The following is a 26,971-nucleotide window of genomic DNA, read 5'->3' as shown; positions in this document are numbered from 1 at the left end:
TTTGGTGATGGCATGCCCAAAGCAAGAGAGCCAAAGTCTCGCCATCCTCGCTTCTAAGGAGCTTTCTGGCTGCATTTCTTTTAAAACTGATTTGTTCATTCTTCTGCAGTCTATGGTATATTCAATATTCTTTGCCCGTACCACAATTCAAATGCATTGATTATTTTTCCTTTTTTTATTGTCTAGCTTTCACAATCATATAAGGTTGTTGAAAAGACCATGGCTTCCTGGTATTGGTATAATAATAGATACATAGACCAATGGAATAGAACTCAGAGTCCAGAAATAAGCCCACACTTCTATGGTCAACTGATTTTTGACAAGGGTGCTAAGTCCCTTTGATGGGGAAAGAACAGTCTCTTCAATAAATGGTGATGGGAAAATTGCATTTTCACACGCAGAAAAATGAAACAGAATCCATGCCTCAGAACATACATAAAATAAACTCAAAATGGGTAAAGGATCAAAATGTGAGCACTAAAACCATAAAATTGTTGAAGAAAATACAGAGGCAAGGCTGTCAGGCCTACCTTTTAACAATGGATTATCTGATACAAGAACAAAAGCACAAATAGCAGAAGACAAAATAAATAAATGGGACCTCATAATAATTAAACACTCTTATTCATCAAATGCCTTTACCGCAGAAGCAAAAAGACAAGCTACTGACTGGGAGAATATCTTTGGAAACAATATATCCAATAGGAATCTAGTGCCAAAATATATACAAAAAGTCGACAAATTTACAACAAAAAGACAACCCAATCATAAACTGAGCAAAGGACTTTAATAGACATTTCACCAAAGGGAACACTCAAATGGCCACCAAACACATGAAAAGATGCTCAATGTCATTAGCCATCAGAGAGATGCAAATCAAAACCACAATGAGATACCATACCACCCCCACTAGGATGGCTTAGATGTAAAAAAAAAAAAGGAAAATAACATGTTGGTAAGAATGTGGGGAAGGTGGAACCCTTACCCATTGCTGATGGGAATGTAAAATAGTATAGCTGTTGTGGAAAACAGTGTGGTTTTTCCTCAAAAAAATAAAAATAGAACTACCACATGACCCAGAAATTCCACTCCTAGGACTATACCAAAGGGACTCAAAAGAAACAGTGTGAACAGACAGGTGTATAACCACATTCATTGCAGTGCTAGTCACAATAGCCAAAAAGTGGAACAACCTAAATGCCCATCAATGGTTGAATGGATAAATAAAATATGGTACATATATACAATAGAGTACTACTCAGCTAGAAAGATAAATGAAGTCCTGACACATGTATGTCATGGATTGAATTGTGTCCCCCCAAAATATCTGTCAACTTGGCTAGGTCACGATTCCCAGTATTATATGATTTTCCACCATTTTGTCATCTGATGTGATTTCCCTATGTGTTGTATATCCTATCGCTGTGATGTAATGAGATATTGATGAGATCTACAAGATTAGTTAGTGTCTTAAGCTAATATCTTTTGAAATATAAAAGAGAGAAGTGAGCAGGGAGACACAGGGGACCTCTTACCACCAAGAAAGCAACACTGGAGCAGAGCGCATCCTTTGGACCTGGGGTCCCAGTGCCTGAGGAACTCCTTGACCAGGGGAAGACTGATGACAAGGACCTTCCTCCACAGGTGACACAGAGAGAAAGCCTTCTCTGGAACTGATGGCCTGAATTTGGGCTTGTAACCTACTAGACTGTGTGAGAATAAATTTCTCTTTGTTAAAGCCATCCACTTGTGGTATTTCTGTTACAGCAGCACTAGATGACCAAGACAATGTACAACATGAATGAAGCTTGAAGACATTATGCTTAGTGAAATAAGTCAGTCACAAAAGGACAAATATTATGTGACCTCGCTTATATAAAAAGACAAGATCAGGGAAATGTATCGAGACCAAAGTTTATTAGTACTTACCAAGGGTGGGAGGGAGGGGGTAAAGCAGGGTTACTGCTTATGGAGCACTCAGTTTTGGTTTACTGTGATGGAAAATTCTCATTGATTAAGGGTGATGGTTGCACAGCCGATTGATGTCATTAATGTCAGTAAGTTTTACACCTGAAAAAAAGTTGAATTGCCAAATGTTGTTTGATATATATATTTTACAGCAACAACAAATAAAAAGAGCAATTACCAAGGCTTCTTTTGTACAACAAATACCTCATGGAATTTGGTTCCTTGGTTTGGAGGTTTAGGGTTATGGTTTCTTGGGACATTCCAGTTATTTGGTCTAATAACGTGTTCAGTACTGCTGGTTTACTTTCTAGTTCATTTACATAGTGCCTGGGGTCTTAACAGCTTGCCAGCAGCCATCCAATGCACAACAATTGGTCTCTATTCGCCTGGAGCAACTGAATAAGGAGGAGAGTCAGGATGAGGAGGAGAAAATGCAATGTGTTGCTAATTGCCTCCTTGAACAACTGCCTCTTTTGCCCGTGAGAGGAGAGGAACTGGATGGTGCCTGGCTACCATTACTGAACATTTTAATCAAAGAGTCTATAGAATTCTGATCAAAAGGGGAAAAATGCAGAACAGAATTTCAAATTATCATGGAATCCAGACTTTCTTGAGCCATTGAGACTGGATGAACTCTGGAAACTATTGTCCTGAGATAATCTTTAAACCTTAAACCAAAAATATCCCCTGAAGTCTTCTTTAAATGAAACAACAGTTTAGTGCAATTAGTAAAAAATGTTGACCTTGAGCATTGTACTCTATTAAAGAACCTTCTATATGGGATCAAATTGACAATAGTAACTCAAAAGTTTAGATAGATTCTTAGGGGACAGTGAGTTTATGTTAATGGAAGAAGAATAATTCAGAAAAGAAGGGTGAGAATGGTTGCACAACTTGAAGAATGTAATCGATGTCACTGGATCATACATGTAGAAATTATTGAATTGGTTTATGTTCTACTGTGTATATTTTCAAAAACAATCGCAAAATAAAAATAAATTATTAAAAAAAAAAAGGAAAGACCATGGCTTAATGTTACCCAAAATATATTCCATGGATGTGCTCCCTGCTGAAAAGTTCCAATGGTCAAATGAATTTGGGAAACAGAGCATATCCTACCCCTTTCTTGGAGACTCAGTCTGTATTGGCAGAATAAAGCCTCTGATAAGTTCTGCAGTAAAGAAGCTTGTTTAACTTGGTTTGATTCACAGCTTAATAACTTGGTTTGATTCACAGCTTGGATATATTTAATCAAAGTTTCCTTTACTTACATGACGTCTATTAACGTCTGATGGAATGGTTACATGGCATGATGGTACATGATATTCTGAATCAGTCCTGTTTATAGTCTGGGATTTGAGAACAGATAGGTCAAAAGTTTCCTGGTTTCAGCTTTCTGTTCTGTTTTTAGAGAATTCAAGGATGATTCTGTCAGGGTTCATTGAGCCTGCTGCTAAAAGAAGTTCGGGGAAAATGGTGACCTGATAGGATCTAGTGACAAGTGTTTTCATTTCTTTTGTTCTGTAAGAGAGAGGAGAGAGACTTTCGTCACTGGATGCAAGTGGAAAAGTAGCACTAATGTGGGAGTGGAATGGAAAGGTTTAGATCATTTTGGAGCTAAAGGTATTACGTATGCCAGCAGCTAGCACTGAGCCAGGAAACCCAAAGACAATGTGCTCACTGTGTAGAGCTGCCACATACAGTTTGAGCACATGAACCCCATTTAAGGGGCAAGTGGGGTGGAAATCCAGTGTATCTTCTGTTCACTCCTTTTTTCTTGGCCCAATGGGTGACTTTTACTCGGTGAGACTTGGGCTTATGGAGCCGCGTCTACCCAGAGGGGTAACTTCTTGAATTCTTACAAAGGCGCTAATGATGATCCTGCCAATGTGACTCTCGGAAAGGTAAAGGGTAGACTCCTTAGTGAAGTTCCAAGTAAATTAGTGGCTGGGAGTATATGTTCTCAAATGCTGGGACAACTCTGAGGACCTGTGCCAGTCTCAACTCAAACCAAGTAAACATTATTGGTCAAAATTGGGGTGGGGAAGGGAAAGGGAAGAGAAGGTCAACATCTAAGCTTTGAAGCAATAGGGATTATATTATTCATGGATGTCAGGGGCAGCATGGAGGAAGACCAGAGGCTGAGTTTAGCCCCAGGCATAGAGGTTGGCAGGCACTAGGTAGGAGGAAGTCATGTATCAGGTCTTAAGGGAGAAATATGTTTATCCATGTGTATGGTGTGTGTGTGCATGTGTGTGTCTGTGTTTGTGTATGTGTGTTGGGGTGCAGTTGGCAGGATGATAGAATAACACCAAGAACTTGGGCTGACAAGACTGGAAACATTCCCAAAGCCAACTCTTTAGACAGGGATTGGACTGGACTATAAAACAGAAAATGATACTGGTGAGGAGTGAGCTTCTTGGCTCAAGTAGACACATAAGGCTATGTGGGCAGCTCTTGTCTGGAGGCGAGATAAGAAGGCAGAGGGGGACAGGGAGGAGAAGGGGAATATGCTGTCTCATTAGGGGAAGAGCAGCTAGGAGTACATAACAAGGTGTGTATAACTTTTTGTATGAGAGACCGACTTGATTTGTAAACTTTCACTTAAAGCACAATAAATTAAAAAAAAAAAAAAAAGAACTTGGGCTGAGGAGGCAGACAAGTAGATGGGCCACACACAATAGCAGTGGTGCAAAAGAGCAACAGATGGTTTCCTAACCCACTGGCAGCCCTCGCTGTCACTGGCAGGTCTGTGTGTTGAATGAGTTAATGAATGAGTGGCTTGAGCCTACAGGGGCTGCTGGGGTAGGACTGGGAGAGGAGAGATCAACCCCAGCTCTGGGTGCTGAGCACTCTTCATACTACTAGCCTGGCCTGACTTGTCTGACTACCTTATGTTGGACCCTTCCTAAGTCACGTGCCCTGTCTGATCTAGAAGCCTATTCTCACCTCCTCAGTGACATCGTGGCCCACTTCAAACCACAGCACACCCCCAGAATCAGAGCATGATTCAATGTTTCCCATTACACGTTCCTGCCTGGGAGTTTCCTTGATCCTTTCCAGCTTTCAACTTGTCACTTCATCTCTCCTGCTGTTGCAACTGCTAACTGCATTGGCTTGCCAAAACCTTCCCCCTTGTTCTGGGGCTCTGTTCTTCTTGAACTTGGTTTTTGTAATCCTCAAAGTTGAGGTGTACAAGTGTCTTCAATGCATGAGGGAGGTGTTGGACGAGAGAAATCAAATGGCATGATTCATGCAGAGATCACTTTCCCAGTCCTTCTTCCCTGGAAGGAAATTTTTAATGTCACCTGTGTGCTCACGGAGCCCTGCTGGTGCAGTGGTTAAGAGCTCAGCTGCTAACAAAAAGGTTGGCAGTACAAACCCACCAGTTGCTCCTTGGAAACCCTATGGGGCAGTTCTACACTATCCTATAGGGTTGCTATGAGTCAGAATCGACTCGATGGCAATGGGTTTTTTTTTTTGGTTTTATGTTAACACAGGAGCAATGCAGTGAGAAGACAAGGTTATATGTTAAGAGAGTGTGTGGCAGTTTTAAACGTGACCTTAAAATTCTTTGATATGGGAAGATGGGGTTAGGTACCTTCCCCTAGAATCTGGTCCCTGTGACTACTTGACCAACAGAATATGGCAGAAGTGATGCTGTGCCAGTTTCTGGGTCCAGTTAAGGAACTGATGGCTTTTACTTCTTGTTTCTTGGAACGCAGCCACCGTGCTGTAAGGAAGCCAAGCAGCCACATAGAGAAGTCCCATGCAGGTGTTCTGGAGGACAGTCCAGCTGAGAACCAGTACCAACAGCAGATATGAGTGACTGAGCTCTTAGGTGATTCTAGCTCCCGGTCACCCCATTGCCTCAGCCTTAGAGCTGCCCTCACTTATGCTGCCCTGGAGCACAGATCAGCTGTCGAGCCCTGCCCAAACTGCCTGAACTAAATACATTATTGTTTTAAACCCACTCCCTTGTGAGATGGTTTATTACACTGCAACGTATTACTAATTCGGAATGCCGTTCACAAATACCAAAGAGAGGACAGAACGAGAAGGTATAAATAGCTGGAATTTCCAGGTTTTTTTTTTTTTCTTTCACTGTTTATAAAGGGAAAGGGGAAAGAATGTTTTATGAAGTAAATAATTGTTTTGAAAAGGGGAGGATAGTAAGGTAAAAAAAGTTGGTGAGGTGATTGTAAGATGATGCCTCTCGAAATATTCACAATTACAAAGTATTTGAAGCAGTTACTGAACTTGTTTAAGAAGCAACACCGACCACTCTCCCTCCACCAATTCCCTCTTCCCACACCCCCCCCACCCCACAGTGTGCAAAGATGTCACAAATTTATTTCTGCTGCAAGGAAATTTAAATAGTTATAAAGAAGGCACATTTCTAGGCTTTGTTAGCTATATATGATTCAAGAAAAGTATCAGAAATTCAGGGTAAAGATCGTGGCATAATTTACATTATTGGCTCCCTCCTACCCCTACAAACTAATGAAATGAAAAAGCAAAACATAATTTTTATCCTCCCCAGAGAGAGAGTCACCCAGATTAAGCATGAATAAAATAAAAATAAGTATAGAAATTATGCCAAATATTATAGAAAAAAAAAAAAAAAGGCACCATTGCATTCAAAAGATGGAAGAAGAACCCAGGCTAAAAGAAAAATATCTTATGGGACAGAATAATACTTTTTATGAGTGCTTTTAAAAAAAAATTTTTTTTTCACTGTAGACAAACATAATGCAAGTATATAGTCAATAAAAAAAGAACTCAGTTTACAGATGATAAAGTATAGATTGAGATGAAAAGGCAGATTGTAAAGCTATCTTATCTTGTATTTTAGCTATGAAGGAATAGAATTGAGATCTAAAACCATACCAATATTTACTATACCGCGACTTTAACAAAGAAATTAGAATCAATACATTAGACACAATGTAGCTAAAGATCAAAGTACTGAGTTATGGAAAATCTAGATATTCCCTAAGGAAAAAAAAAAGAGATTTAGAGAGAAGATGATAGATATTGAGGAAAAAGGCAAGTTAATATAAGGATAAGTGGGTCCGTATTATTTTTATTCAGAAATATTTATTGGACACAATGTTCCATAGGACTTAAAAGAACCTTTGCATAATTTATTAAATAAATCTTTGTTTCTTTATTCTTAGTGATTGCATTTGTAACATTATTTATTTCTACTATTTTGTAGTATAGTGTTTTAGCTGACTGATGCCCTAATAAATATTTTGATACCACTATCAAAAAAAAAAAAATTTTTTTTTATCATGGAAAAAATACTGAATTCTAAGCAATCAATTTATTAGTGAACACATAACTACGTTGGGAATTTCCAGAATGAAGCTTTAATAGAGATAAAATATTTAGAAGTGTTTATTTCATACATTCACGTACACATTCACTCCTCTGTAAGTTTCTTGAGGACAACGACTTTGTAGTGTTTTTTCACTGCTATGTTCCTGGGCCAAGAATAGTACTTGGCATATGTTGTTGTTGGGTGCCGTGGAGTTGATTCCGACTCATAGCAACATCATGTGACAGAGTAGAACTGGCCCATAGGGTTTTCTTGGCTGTAATCTGTACAGAATCAGATTGCCAGGCCATTCTTCCCTGGTGCCGCTGGGTGGGTTTGAACTGCCAACCTTTAGATTTGTAGTTGAGTGCAAACCGTTTGCACCAGTAAATGTTTGTCAAATTTGCTAATCCATTCATTCAAAAAGCATTTATTGAGCACTATAGGCACTGGAAACCCTGATGGCGTAGTGGTTAAGTGCTACGGCTGCTAACCAAAAGGTCGGCAGTTCATATCTGCCAAGCACTCCTTGGAAACTCTATGGGGGCAGTTCTACTCTGTCCTGTAGGGTTGCTATGAGTCGGAATCAACTTGATGGCAGTGGGTTTGGTTCCGGTTTTTTTATGGGCACTGTGCTAAATGCTGGAGAGACAAAGATGAGGAAGCCATTGCTCTTGCCTTTGAGAAGATTAAGGTATATTCAAAGAAACTGAATAGAGTGTGGTGATAAAAAACATGTTCAGATATGAGCAGATAGAGGAATCGACTCAACGAAAGAGGGTTTGGTTTTTTTTTTTGGTTACCTTATATGGTGGAGCTGTGCTGGCACAGTGGTTAAAAGTTACAGCAGCTAACCAAAAGGTCAGCAGTTAAAATCCACCAGCTGCTCCCTGGAAACCCTATGTGGGCAGTTCTACTTTGTCCTATAGGGTCATTATGAGTCAGAATTGACTTGATGGCAATGGTTTTACCTTACATGGTAGAGGTGGGGGAAGTTGAATTTTACAAAAAAATAGATGTCAAGAAAAGCATGTTATAATACAGTAAACGGAAGGACCTAGCCTGAAAAGAAACTATGATTTATGACTCTGGAATCTGTCCCATTCAAACATCTTGAACTTGACCATGACAAATTGGAAAGCATTTTCTTTTTCTGATGGTTGAGTACTTGATTGCAATGTTGGTGATAAAGATGCATCCATAAGTCGGTTGCTTTGTTTTAATCAGCTGCCAAGACCCACTGCTCTTTAAATATCTAATATTTTCAACTTCTATACAAATACTAAGAAGACAATAGATTTATATGTGGATTTTCATTTTTTTCAGGTAAGATCATGAGGATGGCGCAGGACCAGGCAGTGTTTCGTTCTGTTGTACATTGGATCGCTAGGAGTTGGAAATGACTTGACAGTACCTAAAAACAACAACAGGTACGTATGTCCTAATGCTAAATATTTAAGCGATTGGAATTGGTGATTGGAGCTAAGAAACAATTTCTGCTCGAATAACAGTGGCTTTGAAAAATTCAGTTCTATTTGGAGTTTACCAAAACCTTAAAATCAAACCTTAAAAACTTTAAAAAACAAACCATTGCCGTTGATTTCAACACATAGCAACCCTGTAGGACAGAGTAGAACTGTCCCACAGGGTTTTCAAGGAGTGGCTGGCAGATGCAAACCGCTGACCTTTTGGTTAGCACCCAAGCTCTTAACCACTGCACCAGCAGGGCTGCAGTTACTATAAGAAAAAGTGACAGCTGGGATAAAGTTTTCAATTAATTTTAATGATCTGAATCAAAAGGAATGAAATTCCTGACCACTTCAGAGTCACCTCCAGAAGCAGAATCTCATCCATTTGTTCCATTGAACTATGCACCCACTTGCTGTTGGATGCTGGGACGACACAGATGAATGAGATGCAGAGCCTGCACAGTTTGGGAGACAGGATTGGAAACAAGCTCATCTACATACAATTTCAAAGAGAGCATCAAGAGACTTAGAGAATACCTCTCAAGGAGGTGATTTTTTTTTTTCCTGCTAAATTTAGTTTATTTTGTTGTTACTATTGAGAGAAAAAAAAAAAAAATACACACAGCAAAACATACACCAATTCAACAGTTTCTACATGTACAATTGAGGGAATTGATTACATTCTTCAGTTGTGTGACCATTTTAACCCTCCTTTTCTGAGTTGTTCTTCCCTCAATTAACATAAATTCACTGCCCCCTAAGGTTCCTATCTAATCTTTTGAGTTGCTGTTGTCAATTTGATCCCAGGTAGATTGTTCTCAAAACAGCACAATGCTCAAGGTAGACCTTTTTCACTAGTTAAGCTAAAGTTTTAAGAAGACTTCAGGTGATATTTTTGGATTCAGGTTTAAAGATTATCTCAGGGCAATAGTTTCAGAGGTTCATTCACCCTCCATGGCTCCAGAAATTCTAGAATCCATGAAAATTTAAAATTCCATTCTGCATTTTCCCCCTTTTGATCAGGACTCTTCTATGGAATCTTTGATCAAAATGTCCAGTAACAGTAGCCAGGCACCATGCAGTATTCTGGTCTCATGGCAAAGGAGGCAGTTGTTCATGGAGGCAATTAGCCACACATGCCATATCCTGTTTCTATTCCTGATTCTCCTTCTTCCTGTGTTGCTCCAGGTGAACAGAGACCAATCGTTGTGCTTTGGCTAGCCGCTTACAAGCTTTTAAGACCCTATGCACTGCGAAACAAGCTAGAAAGTAGAACAAAAGCACTAAGCACATAATTAGGCCAATTAACTGGGATATCCCATGAAACCATGACCCTAAACCTTCCAGGAGGTGATTTTTGAATGATGTGAAGGATGGTTTATTCATCCGGCGAGGGCAGCATGATGCAGGGAGAAGGCACAGAGGTGGGGGACCTGTCATTTGGTATGGCTGGTGTGACAAAACCAAAAGAGAAAAAAAACCCGAAACCCATTGCCATTGAGTTGATTTCAACTCATGGCATCCTCATGTGTTACAGGGCAGAACTGCTTTGGAGGGTTTTTGTGGCTGTAATCTTTATGGAAGCAGATCGCCAGGCCTTTTTTCTTTTGTGGCATTGCTGGGCAGGTTCCAACAGCCAACTTTTAGGTTAGTAGTCCAAACCGTTTGCGCCACCTAGACAACTCCCATGGCTGGTGTGAAGGGCATGGATTCACTGAAGACATTCAACAAGTGTTTAAATGTTGACTAGGTGCCAGCCTTGAGGAGCTAGAGGTTATTAATCAAGGACACAACAGCCACAATAGACTCAAACATATCAAAGATCATGAAGATGTTGTAGGACTGGGCAAGGTTTAGTTCTGTTGTACGTAAGGTCACCATGAGTCAGGCCGGCAGGACAGCAACTAACAAGAACAGGACAGATTTAGGGAAGATGCAACATGTTGAGCTTGGGGGAATTGGCAGAGATGAAAAGGTGGGAAAGGAGCATAGGTTAGTTCTAGGAGGAAGATGTAGCAGTTAGCTACTATCTTACCTACCACATGCGACTTACCATATATGCCAGAGCCTGTTGAAAGGGTATGTATATATATTAGCACTTAATAATACCTATTTTTTTTTTTATTATTCCATTTAGTCTCCTTTTAATCAACAGAATAAACTGACACACTGGGTAAGTACCATGTAAATAACCAGCCCTAGTTATCTGATTCTGGCGCCCTTGCTTTTAACCACTGCCTGTACTGTCTCGCCAGTTGCAGATTTAAGAACTACTGGCTTTGGATGATGACTGAAATCACAGGCCTGGGTTTTGGACGGTGACTGAAATCACAGGCCTGGTAGACATTTCTCAGGCAGAGGAAGGAACCCTGGGGAACAATAATGCAAATGAATAAGTTTGTGAAAATGAATTAACAGCTTTCCTTCTAGACTTCATTAGCAGATTAATTTCGGTGCCATTTACTAAACCAAGTGCTGAGCTCCACTGGCCTTAACTGGGTTGAAGGTATCTGGATATAAGTAACCCACATCAAAACCAGGACGCACCAAAAAGCCATTCGAGTTTTCTAGCACTCTTGCCTCAAAAATCTAGGATCTAGGGCACTGTTTTAAGATGGACCTCATTTTTGATTGCAAGGATTTGTTTTTTGTATGACCAAATACGAATTATTTTTTAGTTGAGGAGGATGTTTGGCCAGGGCACCGATCTGGGAGATCGGGTGATCCCGGATCACTAGCGTTCTCTGAGCGAGACAGTTTAACTATTCCCCTCCTCCCTTCACCCCGCCCCCAGTCTGGAAAGGTGCAGTATCTGCTAAACAGTGCGGCGCACAGCGGCGGCCAGAGCAGACGCGGGATGGTCGCGCTTCCTGAGCAGAGCAGAGGGGGGCAGCCAGAGAGCCAGGCGAAGGTACGAGCAGAAAATCGGGGCACGGACAGCTGTTTAGAAGGAGCAGAGGGTCAGTGCGGCGGGGGAGGAAGTTGCCTAGTGCAGGTGTGGAAGGGGCTGCTCCAGGCCAACCCTTTGCAGCCGAGGGGCGGGTAGCCGGGCCGGGGACAAGTAGATTGCGGTCGGGGCGCCCTCCCCATGCGCTCGCTCGCCCTCTTCCCCAAACCCCCAGGAGCGGCCCTCGCCCCGGCGCCCACACAGCCGGGACCAGCACCGCAGTGCCCGCGGCGACCGCTGCTGCCGGGGGCCCGGCGGCCGCTAGGGGGCGGGCGCGGTGCCGCGAACAATGGCCGCGCTCGGCCGCTGGCCCGCGGGAGGCTGAATGGCGGTAGGGCTGGGTCGGGCGCGCGGCGCGGGCTCGCGGAGGCATGGCCGGGAGCGCGCGGGGGCTGGGCGGGCTGGGGCGCGGGCGCGACTGCGCAGGCGGGGGCGCGCGGCGCGGGCCTGGGAGGGCGCGGCGGGAGCGGAGGGGAGGGGAGGGGAGCAGAGGGGAGGGAGGCGGGGGCGGGGAGCCCGAGGGGTGGAAGCCGGCGGCGGCGGCGGCCGAGCGGGGTCAGTTCTCTGTAGTGTTTGCCAATGTTGGAGCCGTCTGCAAAGTGTCCCTGGCAAGAAGGTAAATACCCTCGTTGGGGGCGCCCGGGAGCCCCGACTTCCGCCCCGTTGGCAGAGGAGGCAGAGGGCGCTGGGGAGCCCTGCAGGTCCGCGGCGCGCGGCGAACCCCGAGAAGAGCAGCCCCTTCGCGGCCTCCCCTCCCCCGCGCCTCCCTCCTTCCTCGGGCTCTCTCCTGGCGGGAGGGGGGAGGGGAAGAGGGTGACTGAGTGGGTGGGAGCAGTGGGGGTGGGGCGGGGGTGGGAGCAGGTGGGAGGGATGGGGGCCGCCGGAGAGGAGGCGAATGAATTGGGGGGGGGGGCGTGTGTGGAGGGGGTGGGGCGACACAGGTGTCCTGAGGGGAGGAGCCGGGAGGAAGGCGAGGAGGCCGGCCCAAGTAGGGGTTTCGGGGGAGGCAGGAACTGGGCCGAGGGCGCAGGAAGGTGGGGGTCGTGGGGGCAGGTGGGAGCGGCCGGAAGAGGGGGTGGTAAGGGCAGCGGCGGGGTGGGAGAGAGGGAACGGGGCGGGCCCGGGCAGGGAGGGATCTTGCGGAGGGGAGAGATGGAGCGAGGCCCTGGGGGCGTCTGCGAGGAGTGGGCCTTGGGCGCTGCGCGGGGGCCGGCGGGGCAGGGGCGCGCCAGGGGCTTCGGCGGCTATTTCTGTATAATGGGCAAATGGGGAAGACGTAACTGGCCGAAATGGGGAAAGTAGGTGGGGCCGTGGGGACAAAATATATCCTGTGACAGGCAAGTTTGGTGTGGTTCTTAAGAACTACTACCGTGATGTCTCGGCTTAAAGGGGTAGTTGGCTGTAGTGACCTTGCCGGGGCGAAGGGAGTTGCGAAGAGACAAAGATCAGTTACAGAATCCACTGTGTGAAAGGAGGGACTTCTGTCTCTCCAGGGGAGAGCTGGGGATTGGGATGGGGAGAGGGGGTTGTTCTGCAGTCAATTGAGGAGATGCAAATCTGAGATTCTTAGGGAGGGGGGCGGGGATAGTGGCCTTGGGATTCTGGAAGTTCCTGGAAATATGTGTAGAATTTTGCATTTGTGAAATTTTTCTTTGGAAAGGGACCATATTTGTTGTGATCTTACTCCCTGTCCCCCTCCCCCCCAAGGTTAAGAACTTCTTTGGTAGAGGACCATCCAATTAGGGTAGACCCGGGAATTTACTAAAGAATTTTGAAGTGGGTGGATCTGGCAGAAAGGATAGAGATTAGCCTTTAAAGGTATTTCATTGTTAACTGAAAAGCTTTTTTATTTTGGTTTGGTTTCGTAGTTTTGGCGACCTTATGCTAGCATTAGTTCTCTGCTGATGCACCTTTATGTTTTAGGAAAGCATGGTGAACGCTTAAAATCAAAAGTGTGTTGGGCAGGCCGGATGGTAGTAACCTTGTAGAAGAAAAGATTGTAACATTTTTTCCAGGAGAATAGATTTTCTCCATCCTTGCTTTCTTTGATGATGCCAGTATACTGTTGTGAATTGAGCTACAGCGGAAAAATCTTATTTAATAAAACCATAAAAAAATGAGACTTGTTTGGCATCTCCATTGTTTTGTAACATGGCAAGTTTTTCATTGTTCAGTTTGTCTGTATTTTACTGCAAACCAGAGATAATTCTATATCACTTGTAGATTTCCTGCGTTTTGCAGCAGGCCTGTATTAAATTTGTGAAGCAGTTACTGCCGAACTATGGATTTGTGTGCTTTTTTTCTTTTATAGTATGGCTTCACCACTGCCACATTTCCTTACGTTGCAGTGTAATTTGAAATTTACTTGTAAGTGATCATTAATTGGGAGGATGTGGTGCATATTTCCTTGCAAACCATTGAATTTTTCCTTAAAAACCAGTTTTTGTGTTTGTAAAAAATGTTTCTGTATAATTCAAGTATGTATTGCTAACTTCAGATAGAATGCCATACATTTTTTTTAAGTTTTATTATTTGGAAATAATTTCAAACTTACGAAGAAGTTGCCATTTTTTTTAAGTTTTATTATTTGGAAATAATTTCAAACTTACGAAGGATGAGTAATACAGTGAACATCTGTGTCATCTTTACTCAGATTCACCTGTTACCCTTTTACCCATGTGCTTTATCATTTGTTCACAGTGTGTCACACATCCTGTATATGTATATATATAATAAATATATATTTTCCTGGACCATTTTAGAGCAAGTTACATACATCATGGCTCTTCTGAATACTTCAGTGTGGAAAATCAGATAATTTTACATGTAAAAAATGCTTGCTTGACCTACCTGGAATGAAATTATAGGATAGAGTGACTTGGTGTGCTTTTCAAAAAAGAATAAGAGTATCCAAAAAATCAAAGGTGGTTTTCTAACTTTTTAGTATATAAACAATACACAAAATGATTTTCCTTTGTGCTACGATCAGGTTCGGGACAGTATAGTTGGCTCAGATGTTGCTCCCCCGCCCCCCTTATTTTCTCTTTACTCATGTTCGTCTATCTCCTTTGAGTATACTTTGAGTGAGGGGTATCTGATTTTTTTTTTTTTAAATTATGCTTTAAGTGAAAGTTTACAAATCAAGTCAGTCTCTCATACAAAAACTTATATGCACCTTACCATGTACTACTAGTTGCTCTCCCCCTAATGAGACAGCATACTCCTCCTCTCCACCCTGTATTCCCTGTGTCCGTTCAGTCAGCTGCTGTCCCCCTCTGGCCTCTCATCTCGCCTCCAGACAGAAGCAGCCCACCTAGTCTTAGGTGTCTACCTGAGCCAAGAAGCTCATTCCTCCCCAGTATCATTTTCTGTGTTAGAGTCCAGTCTGATCCCTGTCTGAAGAGTTGGCTTTGGCAATGGTTCCAGTCTTGGGCTAACAGAAGGTCTGGGGACCGTGACCTCCGGGATCCTTCTAGTCTCAGACCATTAAGTCTGGTCTTTTTATGAGAGTTTGAGGTCTGCATCCCACTGTTTCCTGCTCCATCAGGGATTCTCTGTTGTGTTCCCTGTCAGAGCAGTCATTGGTTATAGCTGGGCACCATCTAGTTTTTCTGGTCTCAGGCTGATGTAGTCTCTGGTTTATGCAGCCCTTTCTGTCTCTTGGGAGTATCTGATCATTTGTGTATAGATCATTATAAAGAGGAAAAAAATCTAGGTACTGCAAGGTTAAATCCTGTGTTGATATTAGACTGTAGTTTGAGGCATGGATAGTATGATCATATATAAATATTTTTATACCTCTGCTAGGTACTCGAAAATTTTAGATGTCTGGAACTCATAATAATTATATTTTATATTTATGTACTTATCATTGTTTGATTTTGAGTAAATCCCCAAAATTCTTGACCTAGGAGGTTAGGCCCTTGACCTTATTACAGGAAAAACTTTAAGAAGTCAAGTCTTTATAGTCAAGAGAGGAGGACTTTGAACCAATGGAACTGGATTTGAATCCTAGCTATGTGACCATGGGCAAGTAATCAAACCTCTAGAAAAATGGGGATAACACCTACATCCCAAGGTGGTGAAGATTAAATGAGTTAATATAAAATGGCAAAATATGATGGCACCTGGCTTATAAAATTGGTGTTGGAAAAAATTTTTTTTCTTGGCTGGTCATGTATGGAGTTTTTCACTGGAATAGTGCATGGAGTGAGACTTCCCTATACTTAGAATCTTTCATAGGCTTTTAGGAGACATATAAATTTGTACTAAATTGTTTTGTTTTTCTTGCTTAAAAGCAGTTTTTTTGACTTTTAAAGAGAAAATGAAAAACATTTTTTAAAAGCTTTTTAAAGGACTCCATGAATTTTTTTTATCACTAGAGGCTCTGAATTGATTACTGAGTTTTGTAGTAGTTTGTAGTCCCAAAGTGGGAATACCTAATGTTTTTGCTTTGTATATTGTCAAACAAGACATTTAAGTGAGAATTGCATATCAGTTGTGGGATGGGTGCTGATATAAAAAATTACAGATATTAATTTTATAAGACAGTATTGTTGAGGATTATATAGATTTAATTATGTGCAGTTATCAGTTTATCAAGTGAATATAATAAGTTCACAATAAAAGCATTGGGTTATATCAGCAGTACATTTCAGATATAGGCTGGACCCTAACTTGTTCATGAACAGCAAAGAGAGTGCTCGCTCTCCATAAAGTGCCCCACCTGCTTTCATTTAGTAGCTTGTTAGACTCTAGAACTTCGTGTCCTAATGTATCTGACAGGATGTCACCGTAGGGCATTTTTGGGACATGTGAATAGGTTTCTCTAAAAGTACTTAGCTGTAATTGAAATGAACTGTACCTGGAAACTTTTGCCGGGGTCGGGGGGAGGGAAGAAAAGGTGGATTTTATGAAATCATAGCTTGTATGAAACTGCTTTGCATTTTATTTATATGCCTTGTTATTTTATCAAATTGGTTAAAATATAGGACAGTAGATTGAGTATGCATTTAAAGGTGAAATTAAGTCTTTTTTAAAAATAATTTATTTTTGTTGTTGAAATATACAGAACAGAGCATAGAACAATTAAAAAATTTCTTCATGTATGATTGAATGACACCGATTGCATTCTTAGAGTAGTACAACCATTCTCACCCTCCTTTTCGGCATTGTTTATAAACTCACTGCCCCTTAAGTTTCCTGTCTCATCTTTCAAGTTGCCATTGGCAATTTGATTCCTTATAGAAAGTTCTTAGAATGGCACAATGGTCAAGGCAGGTAGTCAAGCTAAATTGTCATTAAGTTTTCAGAAGACTTCAGGGTGTATTTTTGGCTTAAGGTTTAAAGATTATCTCAGGGCAATAGTTATGGGGGTTTATCCAGTCTCCATGGCTCCAGAAAGTCTGGAGTAGTTGATGAGAATTCCAAATTCTGTTCTTCATTTCCCCTCTTTTGATCAGAATTCTATAAAATCTTTGATCAAAATGTTCAGTAAGGTAGCTGGGCACATCCAGTTCTTGTGGTCTCATGCCAGAATAGGCAGTTGTTTGTGGAGGCAATTAGCCACACATTCCATTTTCTCTTCCTATTCCTGACTGTCCTTGCTCTGTTGCTCTAGGTGAATAGAGACCAATTGTTGTGTCTTGAATGACCGTTAGCAAGCCTTTGAGATCCCAGGTACTATGCTATGAACTGGGAGGGAGAACAGAAGCACTAAACTTGTTATTAGGCCAATTAACTGGGATATCCCTGAAACCACAATCCCGAACCTCCAAACCAAGGAACCAAATCCTATGAGATGTATGGCTGTCCATAAGCAGCCTCAGCAGCTACTCTCTTTTTTTTTTTGGCCATTGTTGGAAATATATCTGAAAACTTGGCCTATTCAACTTTTTACGGATGTACAACTTACTGACAGCAGTTACATTAATCATCTGTGCAACCCTACTTTTAATGAGATTTTCCATCATTGGAAACCCAACTCCTTTTTCTTCCTCCCTTCTGCCCCTGGTAACCCTAGTAAACTTTGGTCTCCATATACTTGCCTGTTCTTGTCTTTTTGTGTAAATGAGGTCATACAGTATTTGTCCTATTGTGATTGACTTATTTCACTCAGCAAAATATCTTCAAGCTCCATCCCTATTGTAGCATATCTCAAGACTTCATTTCTCTTATAGGCTGCGTAATATTTCGTCGTATGCATGGACCACATTTAGTGGACATTTAGGTTGTTTCCAATTTTTGGCTATTGTAAATAGTGCTGCAGTGAACATTGCTGTACAGGTATCTTTTTGAGTCTCTGCTTTCAAGTCTTTTGGGTATATATTTAGGAGTGGAATTGCTGGGTCATATGGTAGTTCTATTTTTAGTTTTTTGAGGAATGATCACACTGTTTTCCAAAACAGCTGGACCATTTTGCATTCCCACCAGCCATGGATAATGGTTGCAGTTTCCCAAATCCTCACCAACATTTTCTTTTTTATCTTAGTCATCCTAAGTGGTAGTAAAATGGTATCTCATTGTGGTTTTGATTTGCTTCTCCCTGATGGCTAATGATGCTGAACTTCTTTTCATGTGTTTGGTGGCCATTTGAGTGCCTTCTTTGGTGAAATGTCTATTCAAAGTCCTTTGCCCATTTTATGATTGGGTTATTTGTCTTTTTGTTGTTAATTTATTGACTTTTATGTATATTTTGGTTATTAGATTCTTACCGGATAATATGGTTTGTGAAGATACCCTCCTGTTGGTAGCTTGTCTTTTGTCTTTTCACTTTTTTGGTAAAGTTTTTTGATGAGCAAAAGTTTTTAATTTTATGAGATCCCAGTTATTTATTTGGTCTTTTGCTGTTTGTGCTTTTGTTCTTATATCAGATAATCCATTGTTAAAAGCTAGACCCAACAGAATAGAGTTGCCCCTGCATTTTCTTCTAAGAATTTTATGGTTTTAGTTTTCACATTTAGGTCTTTAAAACATTTAAATTTTTTTTGTGTATGGTGTGAGGCATGAATCCTGTTTCATTTTTCTGCATGTAGAAATCCAGTTTTCCCAAAACTGTTTATTGAAGAGACTCTTCTTTTCCCATCAAGTAGATTTAGCACTCTTGTCAAAAATCAGTTGACCATAGATGTGTGGGTTTATTTCTGGACTCTCAATTCTATTCCATTGGTTTGTGTGTCTAGTGTTCTAACAGTACCAGGCGTTTTGACTATTGCAGCTGTATTTAAAAACAAAAACAAAAACCTGTTGCTGTTGAGTTGATTTTGGCTCTTAGTGACTCTATAGGACAGAGTAGAACTGCTCCATAGGATTTTCAAGGAGCTGCTGGTGGATTCGAACTGCTGACCTTTTGGTTTGCAGCCGAGCTCTTAATTACTGTGCCACCAGGGCTCTGTATAGTATGTTTAAAATAAAAAAGTGTGAGCTCTCCTACTTTGTTCTTCTCTTTGAACATTGCTTTAGCTCTTTGGGGCTTCTTGGCATTCCGTATAAAGTTGAGGTTTGGTTTTCCCATTTCTGTAAAGATGGCTGTTGGGGTTTTGATTGGGATTGCATTGAATCTATAGATTGCTTTGGGTAATGTTGACATCTTAGCAATATTAAGTGTTCCAATTCATGAACATGGAATATGTTTCTATTTAAGTCTTCTTTAATCTCTTTCAACACTGTTTTATAATTTTCGTTGTTTAAGACCTCCACATCCCTGGTTAGATTTATTCCTAGGTATTTTTTTTTCTTAGATCATATTGTAAATAGAATTGTTTCCCTAATTTCCCTTTCAGATTTCTCATTACCAGTGTACAGAAACCCAACAGATTTTTGTTTCTTGGCCTTGTACCCTACAACTTTGCTAAATTCCTCTGTTAGCTCTAGAAGTTTTCTTGTGGACTATGAGATTTTCTCTATGTAGGATCATGTTATTCGTGAATAAAGATAATTTTACTTCTTTTCCGATCTGGATACCTTTTATTTCTTTTCTCATTGCTTTGGCTAATACTTCTAATACAGTATTGGATAGAAGTTGTGAGAGTCGGCACCTTTGCCTTGTTTTTTATTTCACGGGGAAAGCTCTCAATCTTTCTCCATTAGGTGTCATGTTGGCTGTTGGCTTTTCATGTATGTCCTGAATCATATTGAGGAACTTTCCTTCAATTTCAGTCTTCATGAGAGTTTTCATCAAGATAGGGTGAAAATGCTTTTTCTGCATCCATGAACGTGATCATGTAGGAAGTTAAGTCTTAAGGACATGTACCATTGTGGATATTCTGAATTATCCATGGTATAGTGTGAATTATAATTTTCATATTGATGTAAATCTAATAAAACTTGCTTAGTGAAAAGGAATAACTTCAGAATGTTATTCAGTTACCGTCCAAAGTGCTATTTTGATTTATTAGCTTGTATGTTTTTTAATTTATACAGATCTTTATTTGTAATTTTTTTAATTTATACAGATCTTTGTTTGTATTTCTATAGATATAATTGTGAAGGAGGAGCCCTGGTGGCACAATGGTTAAGTGTTGCCCTGCTAACCGAAGGGTCAGCGATTCAAACCCACCAGTGGCTCCATGGGAGACAAGACCTGGGATTTGCTCCCGTAAAGATAACAGCCTAGGAAACCCTTTGGAACAGATCTACTCTATCATATGGCACACAGCAACAACAATTGTGAAGGAAGGGCTTACAGAATATTTAAAATTGTATTGTCAATTTTATGTCATATGTGACTTCATTTTTGCTACATCCTGTCTTAGTCATCTAGTGCTGGCATAACAGCAAGTGGATGGCTTTAAGAAAGAGAAATTTATTTTCTCACAGTCTAGTAGGTTGCAAGTCCAAACTCAGGGCGTTGGCTCCAGGGGAAGGCTTTCTGTCTCTGTCGGCTCTGGAGGAAGGTCCTCGTCCTCAATCTTCCCCTGGTCGAGGAGCTTCTCAGGTGCAGGGACTCCGGGTCCAAAGGATGCACTCAGCTCCTGGTGCTGTGTTCTTAGTGGTATGAGGTCCCCAATTCTGCTTGCTTCCCTTTCCTTTTATCTCTTGAGAGATAAAAAGTGGTGCAGGCCACACCCCAGGGAAACTCCCTTTACCTTGGATCAGGTAGGTGATGTGAGTAAGGGTGGTGTTACAATCCCACTGTAATCCTCTCACTGTAAAATTACAATCACAAAACGGAGGACAACCACACAATACTGGGAATCATGGCCTAACCAAGTTGATACACACATTTTTTGGGGGGACATAATTCAATCCATGACACATCCTAAGACTGTTTTTTTACATCAGATGTAGAGCTTTAAAAATGTACTCTTGTGTCTTACTGAGCCTATTGCTTGATATCAGCCAGCAGGGTTACTAAACCCTAATATTGAAGAGTTATATACAGGTCTATAGGTGAATATTTGTAACATTTAGAGGCTTATATTAAGTGAAAACAAAAGGGGTTTCTCAAAGTTGTTGAGATCTAAATAATGTTGAATTCTAAAGAGTAAAAATAAATCACTGAAATGCTTTTAGTGATTTATTCACACTTCAGCTTCCAAATAAATTATTTTCAATTAAAAAAGAGACAGTCGGGTCTGTATTGTTAGTTATACCTAGTATATTTTAACACCATTTGAATAATGTTGCACTCTATTTTGAATTGAAAATGTAAATGTTTAGGTTTCTTAATTTACGGCTTTCAAATTCTTAATGTTACTAATTTGCTCCGATTGAGCAGGAAACTTATTTTTTTGGCTTGTTGAAATAAGTTCATTAATACCTAAAGCACTGTTGTTAGGGACTGTCAAGTCAGTTCCGACTCATAGCTACCCTGTGTACAACACAACAAAACACTGCCCAGTCTTGTGCCATCCTCACAGTTGTTGCTCTGAGCCCATTGTTGTAGCCACTGTGTCAGTCCATCTTGTTGAGAGTCTTCTTTTTCACTACCCTCTGCTTTACCAACCATGATGTTCTTCTCCAGGGATTGTTCCCTCCCGATAACACATCCAGAGTACATGAGACGAAGTCTCATCATCATTGCTTCTAAGGAGCATGCTGGCTGTACTTCTTCCAGGACATATGGCAGTCCATGGTACAGTCATTCTTCGTCAACACCATAAATCAGAGGCGTCAATTCTTCTTTGGTCTTCCTTACTCTTTATTGTCCAGCTTTCACATATGTATGAGGTGATTAAAAATACCATGGCTTGGGTCAGGCACTCCTTAGTCCTCAAGGTGACATCTGTGCTTAACACTTCAGGGAGGTCTTTTGCCGCAGATTTGCCCAATGCAATACGACATTTTTCTTTTTCTTGTTTTAATTGTGCTTTAAGTGAAAGTTTACAAATCAAGTCAGTCGTTCATACAAAAACTTATACACACCTTGCTGTGTAATCCTAGCTGCTCTCCCTCTAATGTGACAGCACACTCCTCCTCTCCACCCTGTATTCCCTGTGTCCATTCAACCAGGTCCTGTTCCCCCCTGCCTTCTTATCTCCCCTCTAGGCAGGAGCTGCCCACATAGTCTCATGTGAGTCAAGAAGCTCACTCCTCAACCAGTATAATTTTCTGTCTTTTAGTCCAGTCCAATCCCTGTCTGAGGAGTTGGCTTTGGAAATGGTTCCAATCTTGGGCTAACAGAGCGGCCAGGGGCCATGACCTCTGGGGTCCCTCCAGCTTCAGACCATTAAGCCTGGTCTTTTTATGAGAATTTGAGGTCTGCATCCCACTGTTCTGCTCCGTCAGGGATTCTCTGTTGTGTTTCCCGTCAGTCCAGTCGTTGGTGGTAGCCGGGCACCATCTAGTTCTTCTGGTCTCAGGCTGATGGAGTCTTGACTTATGTGGCCCTTTCTGTCTCTTGGGCTCATACTTACTTTGTCTCTTTGGAGTTCTTCATTTTCCATTGCTCCATTTGGGTTGAAACCAATCGATGGATCTTAGATGGCTGCTTGCTAGTGATTAAGACCCCAGACGCCACTCACCGAAGTGGGATGCAGAACATTTTCTTAATACATTTTGTTGTGCCAGTTGACCTAGATGTCTCCTGAAACCATGGTCCCCAGACCCGTGTCCATGCTGCTCTTGCCTTCAAAGCGTTTGGTTGTATTCAGGAAACTTCTTTGCTTTTGGTTTAGTCCAGTTGTGCTGACCTCCTCAGTGTTGTGTATTGTCTTTCCCTCGCCTAAAATATTTCTTGTTTACGGTCTAATTAGTAAATACCCCTCTCTCCCTCCCCACCTTTGTAATCATCAAAGGATATTTTCTTCTGTGTTTAAAATTTTTCTTGAGTTCGTCATTTGATTTCTTGACTGCTGCTTCCATAGTTGTTGATTGTGGATCCAAGTAAAATGAAATCCTTGACAACTTCAGTATTTTCTCTTTTTACCATGATGTTGCTCATGGGCCCAGTTGTGAGGATTTTTGTTTTCTTCATGTTGAGGTGTAATCCATACTGAAGGCTGTAGTCTTTGATTTTCATCAGTAAGTGCTTCACGTTCTCTTTACTTTCAGCAAGCAAAGTTGTGTTATCTGCGTAATGCAGGTTGTTATTGTTAATGAGTCTTTGTCCAATCCTGATGCTGTGTTCTTCATACAGTCCAGCTTCTTGGATTGTTTGCTCAGCATACAGATTGCATAAGGAAGGTGAAAAGATACAACCCTGACACACACTTTTCCTGATTTTAGACCACTCAGTATCTTCTTGTTCTGTTTGAATAACTGCCTTTTTGTCTATGTACATTTCTGCATGAGCACAGTTAAGTGTTGTGGAATTCTCATTCTTTGCAGTATTATCTGTAATTTGTTATGATCCATGCAGCCAATGCTTTTGCATAGTCATTAAAACACAGGTAAACACCATTCTGGTATTTTCTGCTTTCAGCCAAGATCTGCCTGACATAAGCAGTGATATCCCTCGTTCCATGTCCTCTTCTGAATCTGAGTTGAATTTCTGGCAGTTCCCTGTCAATATACTGCCGCAACCGTTTTTGAATTTATCTTCAGCATAATTTTACTTGTGTGTGACATTAATGACACTGTTCAATAATTTTCGCACTCTATTGGATCACCTTTCTTTGGAATGGGCACAAATATGGATCTTTTCCAGTCAGTTGGCCAGGTAGCTGTCTTCTACATTTCTTGGCATAGATGAGTGAGTGCTTCAGCACAAAGCACTGTAGGATTACATACAATTATAGAGCTGAACAGCATTGTCTTAGTTAACTGTTGCTGCATGATAAATTATTACTGAATTTAAGGGCTTAAAAACAACATTTATTGTGTGAATTAGAAGTCTGGGTGGAGCCTAGCTGGGTGTTTCTGGTTCAGGGTCTTATGAGGTTGGAGTCAAGCTGTTAGCTGGGGCTGCAGTTTCATCTGCTGCTCTACTGGCAGAAGGTCCGCTCTGAAGCTCATTCATGTGGCTGTTGGCAGGATTCGTTCAACTGCTTGTGGGCTGTTGGACTGAGGGCCTCAGTTTCTTTCTGGCTGTTTCTGGCTGTTTGTGAAAGCCTCCCTGAGTTCTTTGCCCCGTGGGTCTCACCAGAGGGCAGCTCACAGTATGGCTGCTAACCTCCCTCAGAGCAAGTGAGTGAGTAACAGAAAAAGCAAGGGCGAGTATCCAAGATGGAAGTTACAGTCTTTTTATAATTTAATCTTGGAAGTGGTATCTCGTTATTTCTGCTGTACTGTATTCGTTAGAGCTGCCTACCACAAGGACTTTACGTTTTAAAGATTAAACAAAACAGAAATAAAAAACCAAGGAGAAAGATTAAGAACTCAGATACACAAGTTAATGTGACCAAGGCTCAAGACATAATTGCCTGAAGAGCTAGGACTAAAACTCAAATTCACTGGTACCCATGCCTTGTGCTCTTTCTATTAGAAAATGGGAAAATAATTAAAAAATAAATGAAAATTGATACAGATACAGAGGACACTTGTAAGAAATATACTGAGGGCCTGCATAGTCGTTTTGAATTGACCCCAATTTGTCATCTGCAGAAAGTGGTAATACAGATATGTATGTATATATATGTGTGTGTGTATGTGTATGTCTTGAAATTTCTTGCATGGGCACACACACACACGCAAGTATTTTAAGAACCTTTGCTTCTAAGAGAAAATTTTAGAGCATAAAAATTTCTACACAGTGATAAATATGTATACTTTGTTGCTTGGACTTAGCACTTTTGCTGTATATCAAGACTGTTGTTGCTTTGTAGATAATGTTTTGGGGGATTTATACATAATTTATATTTTGTGTAGACTTTTCCTATTATAAGGGCACACACTTTATTTACTTAAGATTTGGGTTTTCCTGCCTGTCTTTAACATGTATTTCTGAGTTAAGTGTAGAGGAGATTTACCACATGGAAAGAAATAAAACCAGGAGGAAAGGGCTGGACCCAGAAGGAAACAAACCCAGATGTAACAGTGGATATATGTCAGGGTGGTGAGACTATGGGTGATTTTTTGGTGAAAATTTTATGTTGAATTTTAATGTGCATGCTATTTTTATAAATAACAATAGTAGAAGTATACAGTTAGAGAAAAAGAAAAGAAAATCTAGCTAGGTAATCTTACTATGTGCTCTTTAAAAAAGAGAACATTGCGGGTGTTGCATCTTCTTCAGGCTTAATTTGTCTTATAGAGAATGGGAACAACGTTGTTTCAAACCTAACTAGAGCAAGGGGAGTTTACACTAAATTTTAAGATTTTTTTTTTTAATAGCTTCACTCTTGCTGGGTTTTAAAACTCTAGAGGTAGAAGGGGCTTTGTTCAATTTAAATCTGCACTGTTCAGTATGGTAGCCACTAACCACATACTTTATATTGTTTAAATTTAAACAAATTCAGATTAAATAAATTAAAAAATTTACTTTTTTGGTTGCGGGAGCCACATTTCAAGAACGCAGTAGCCACATGTCGCTAGTGACTACTCGGTTGGACAGTACAGATATAGACTATTTCCATCATCATTGAAAGTTCTATACTGATCTGTATCAACTCCCATTTTATATTTGATTTTGATCAAGGGCATGTGTTTAAAATGCTAATCATTGAGGTCACTGACTAAGTTGAACTTTATTTCTTCATTTTCACTTTCCAGTTTTTGGAGCCGTGAGGGGTATAGCAGTTTGGTCAATATTGTCTTAACATGCTTCAAATAAATCAGGTGAGTTTGTATTAAGGCATGCCATGCTTATATGGTGCTTTGGCCATAAACTGTAGAATATTTTAATTCAGCTTTTCTATAACTCAAACCTGACCACCGCTTTTTAGAGCAATTACATACCATATCTTCATCATAGGAGACTATACAGGACAGGGCAGGCTGTTTTAGGATTGTAGTGATGGTCTTGAAAGATGTTAACTTTTGAGTGTGCGAGCAGAAGGTTTATTCTTTTTGAGGTCACATTCTTGTGGGACTCGTTGGTGTGTTCAGAATGCCTGTGATAGTGATACAGCTTTAGCAGGTGCCAGTTCTGCAGGCTGGAAGCATTTCTAGTGACAAATCTTGTGAAGTAGTTGTATCAGTGGGTAAAAAGAGTTTCCTTTTCTAGGGCACTAGAAAAGGCTAGAAGGAAATGCTCTGCTAAATAAACTGTATAATATGATATACCTTAGACTCAATGGAAGAAGTATCGTTTTAGGTCTTAGCAGTTCTCCAAGAACTTTATATATTTAATTTTATCCTTTCTGAACAAATATGCCATTATATCATAACTATAATGTTAGAAAATACTTTTATTTCTTTGATTGCAAATCAAGAGAGAAGTGATTAATTTTTCCCCCTGTAATCTGAGGAAATAATCCTCCGCCCCCAATCTCGTTCACCTTGTCTAAATCGCAGTTCCTGTGTGTCACACACTATCTGTAAGCCAGTGACTTCTAAGTTTATATTTCGTCTAGACCTTCTCTTCTGAGCTAGAGACTCACATCGCAGTTACCAACTTGATCTCTTAATTTGGATGTCTTTATACGTCTCACACTTAATGTTTGCTAAGAAACAATCTACGTAAATGCTTTAGTTACACTGGACTGTTTTAGAACCTAGATTGGACCAAGGTTGTTGCGGCTGCACGGCCTTTGCACAGGAGATGACTCCTGCCTGGACCTCTCTTCCTCTTGCCTGTGCTTGGCTCACTTCTATAGGGAGCCATTCTCGAAACCTAGGATAGTAAATGCCCTTGTATCACCCCGCCTTTTTATTTCATCACATATGGAATATGCAGTTATGTTCAAATACGTTAAATATGTCTGTCTCCCGTGTTAGATTTGT

At 40.9% G+C, this 26,971-nt stretch overlaps 1 protein-coding gene across 14 annotated transcripts in view; it reads left to right on the top strand.

Moving 5' to 3' along the window:
- The first annotated feature begins 10,910 nt into the window (after window positions 1–10,910).
- Window positions 10,911–26,971, top strand: part of STAU2 (staufen double-stranded RNA binding protein 2) — a 362,398-nt gene continuing 346,337 nt past the window's right edge. For 5 of the 14 annotated variants that reach the window (XM_064267827.1, XM_064267829.1, XM_064267825.1 and 2 more), the window contains exons 1-2: window positions 12,302–12,323; window positions 25,799–25,864. Coding sequence is in view for 3 of the 14 variants with exons in the window: in XM_064267831.1 (XP_064123901.1) it covers window positions 25,847–25,864 (18 nt within the window). In the remaining 11 variants the exon portion in view is untranslated. Of the gene's footprint in view, window positions 10,934–11,586; window positions 11,672–12,224; window positions 12,324–25,798; window positions 25,865–26,971 lie in introns of those variants that run through there. The other 9 variants (XM_064267831.1, XM_064267832.1, XM_064267830.1 and 6 more) reach the window with 9 other exon arrangements.

This window comes from Loxodonta africana, chromosome 14, assembly GCF_030014295.1.
Source record: "Loxodonta africana isolate mLoxAfr1 chromosome 14, mLoxAfr1.hap2, whole genome shotgun sequence".
NCBI classification, from domain to species: domain Eukaryota; kingdom Metazoa; phylum Chordata; class Mammalia; order Proboscidea; family Elephantidae; genus Loxodonta; species Loxodonta africana.
Note: the sequence above shows the minus strand (reverse complement) of the source record. Positions and strands in the feature narration are given on the sequence as shown.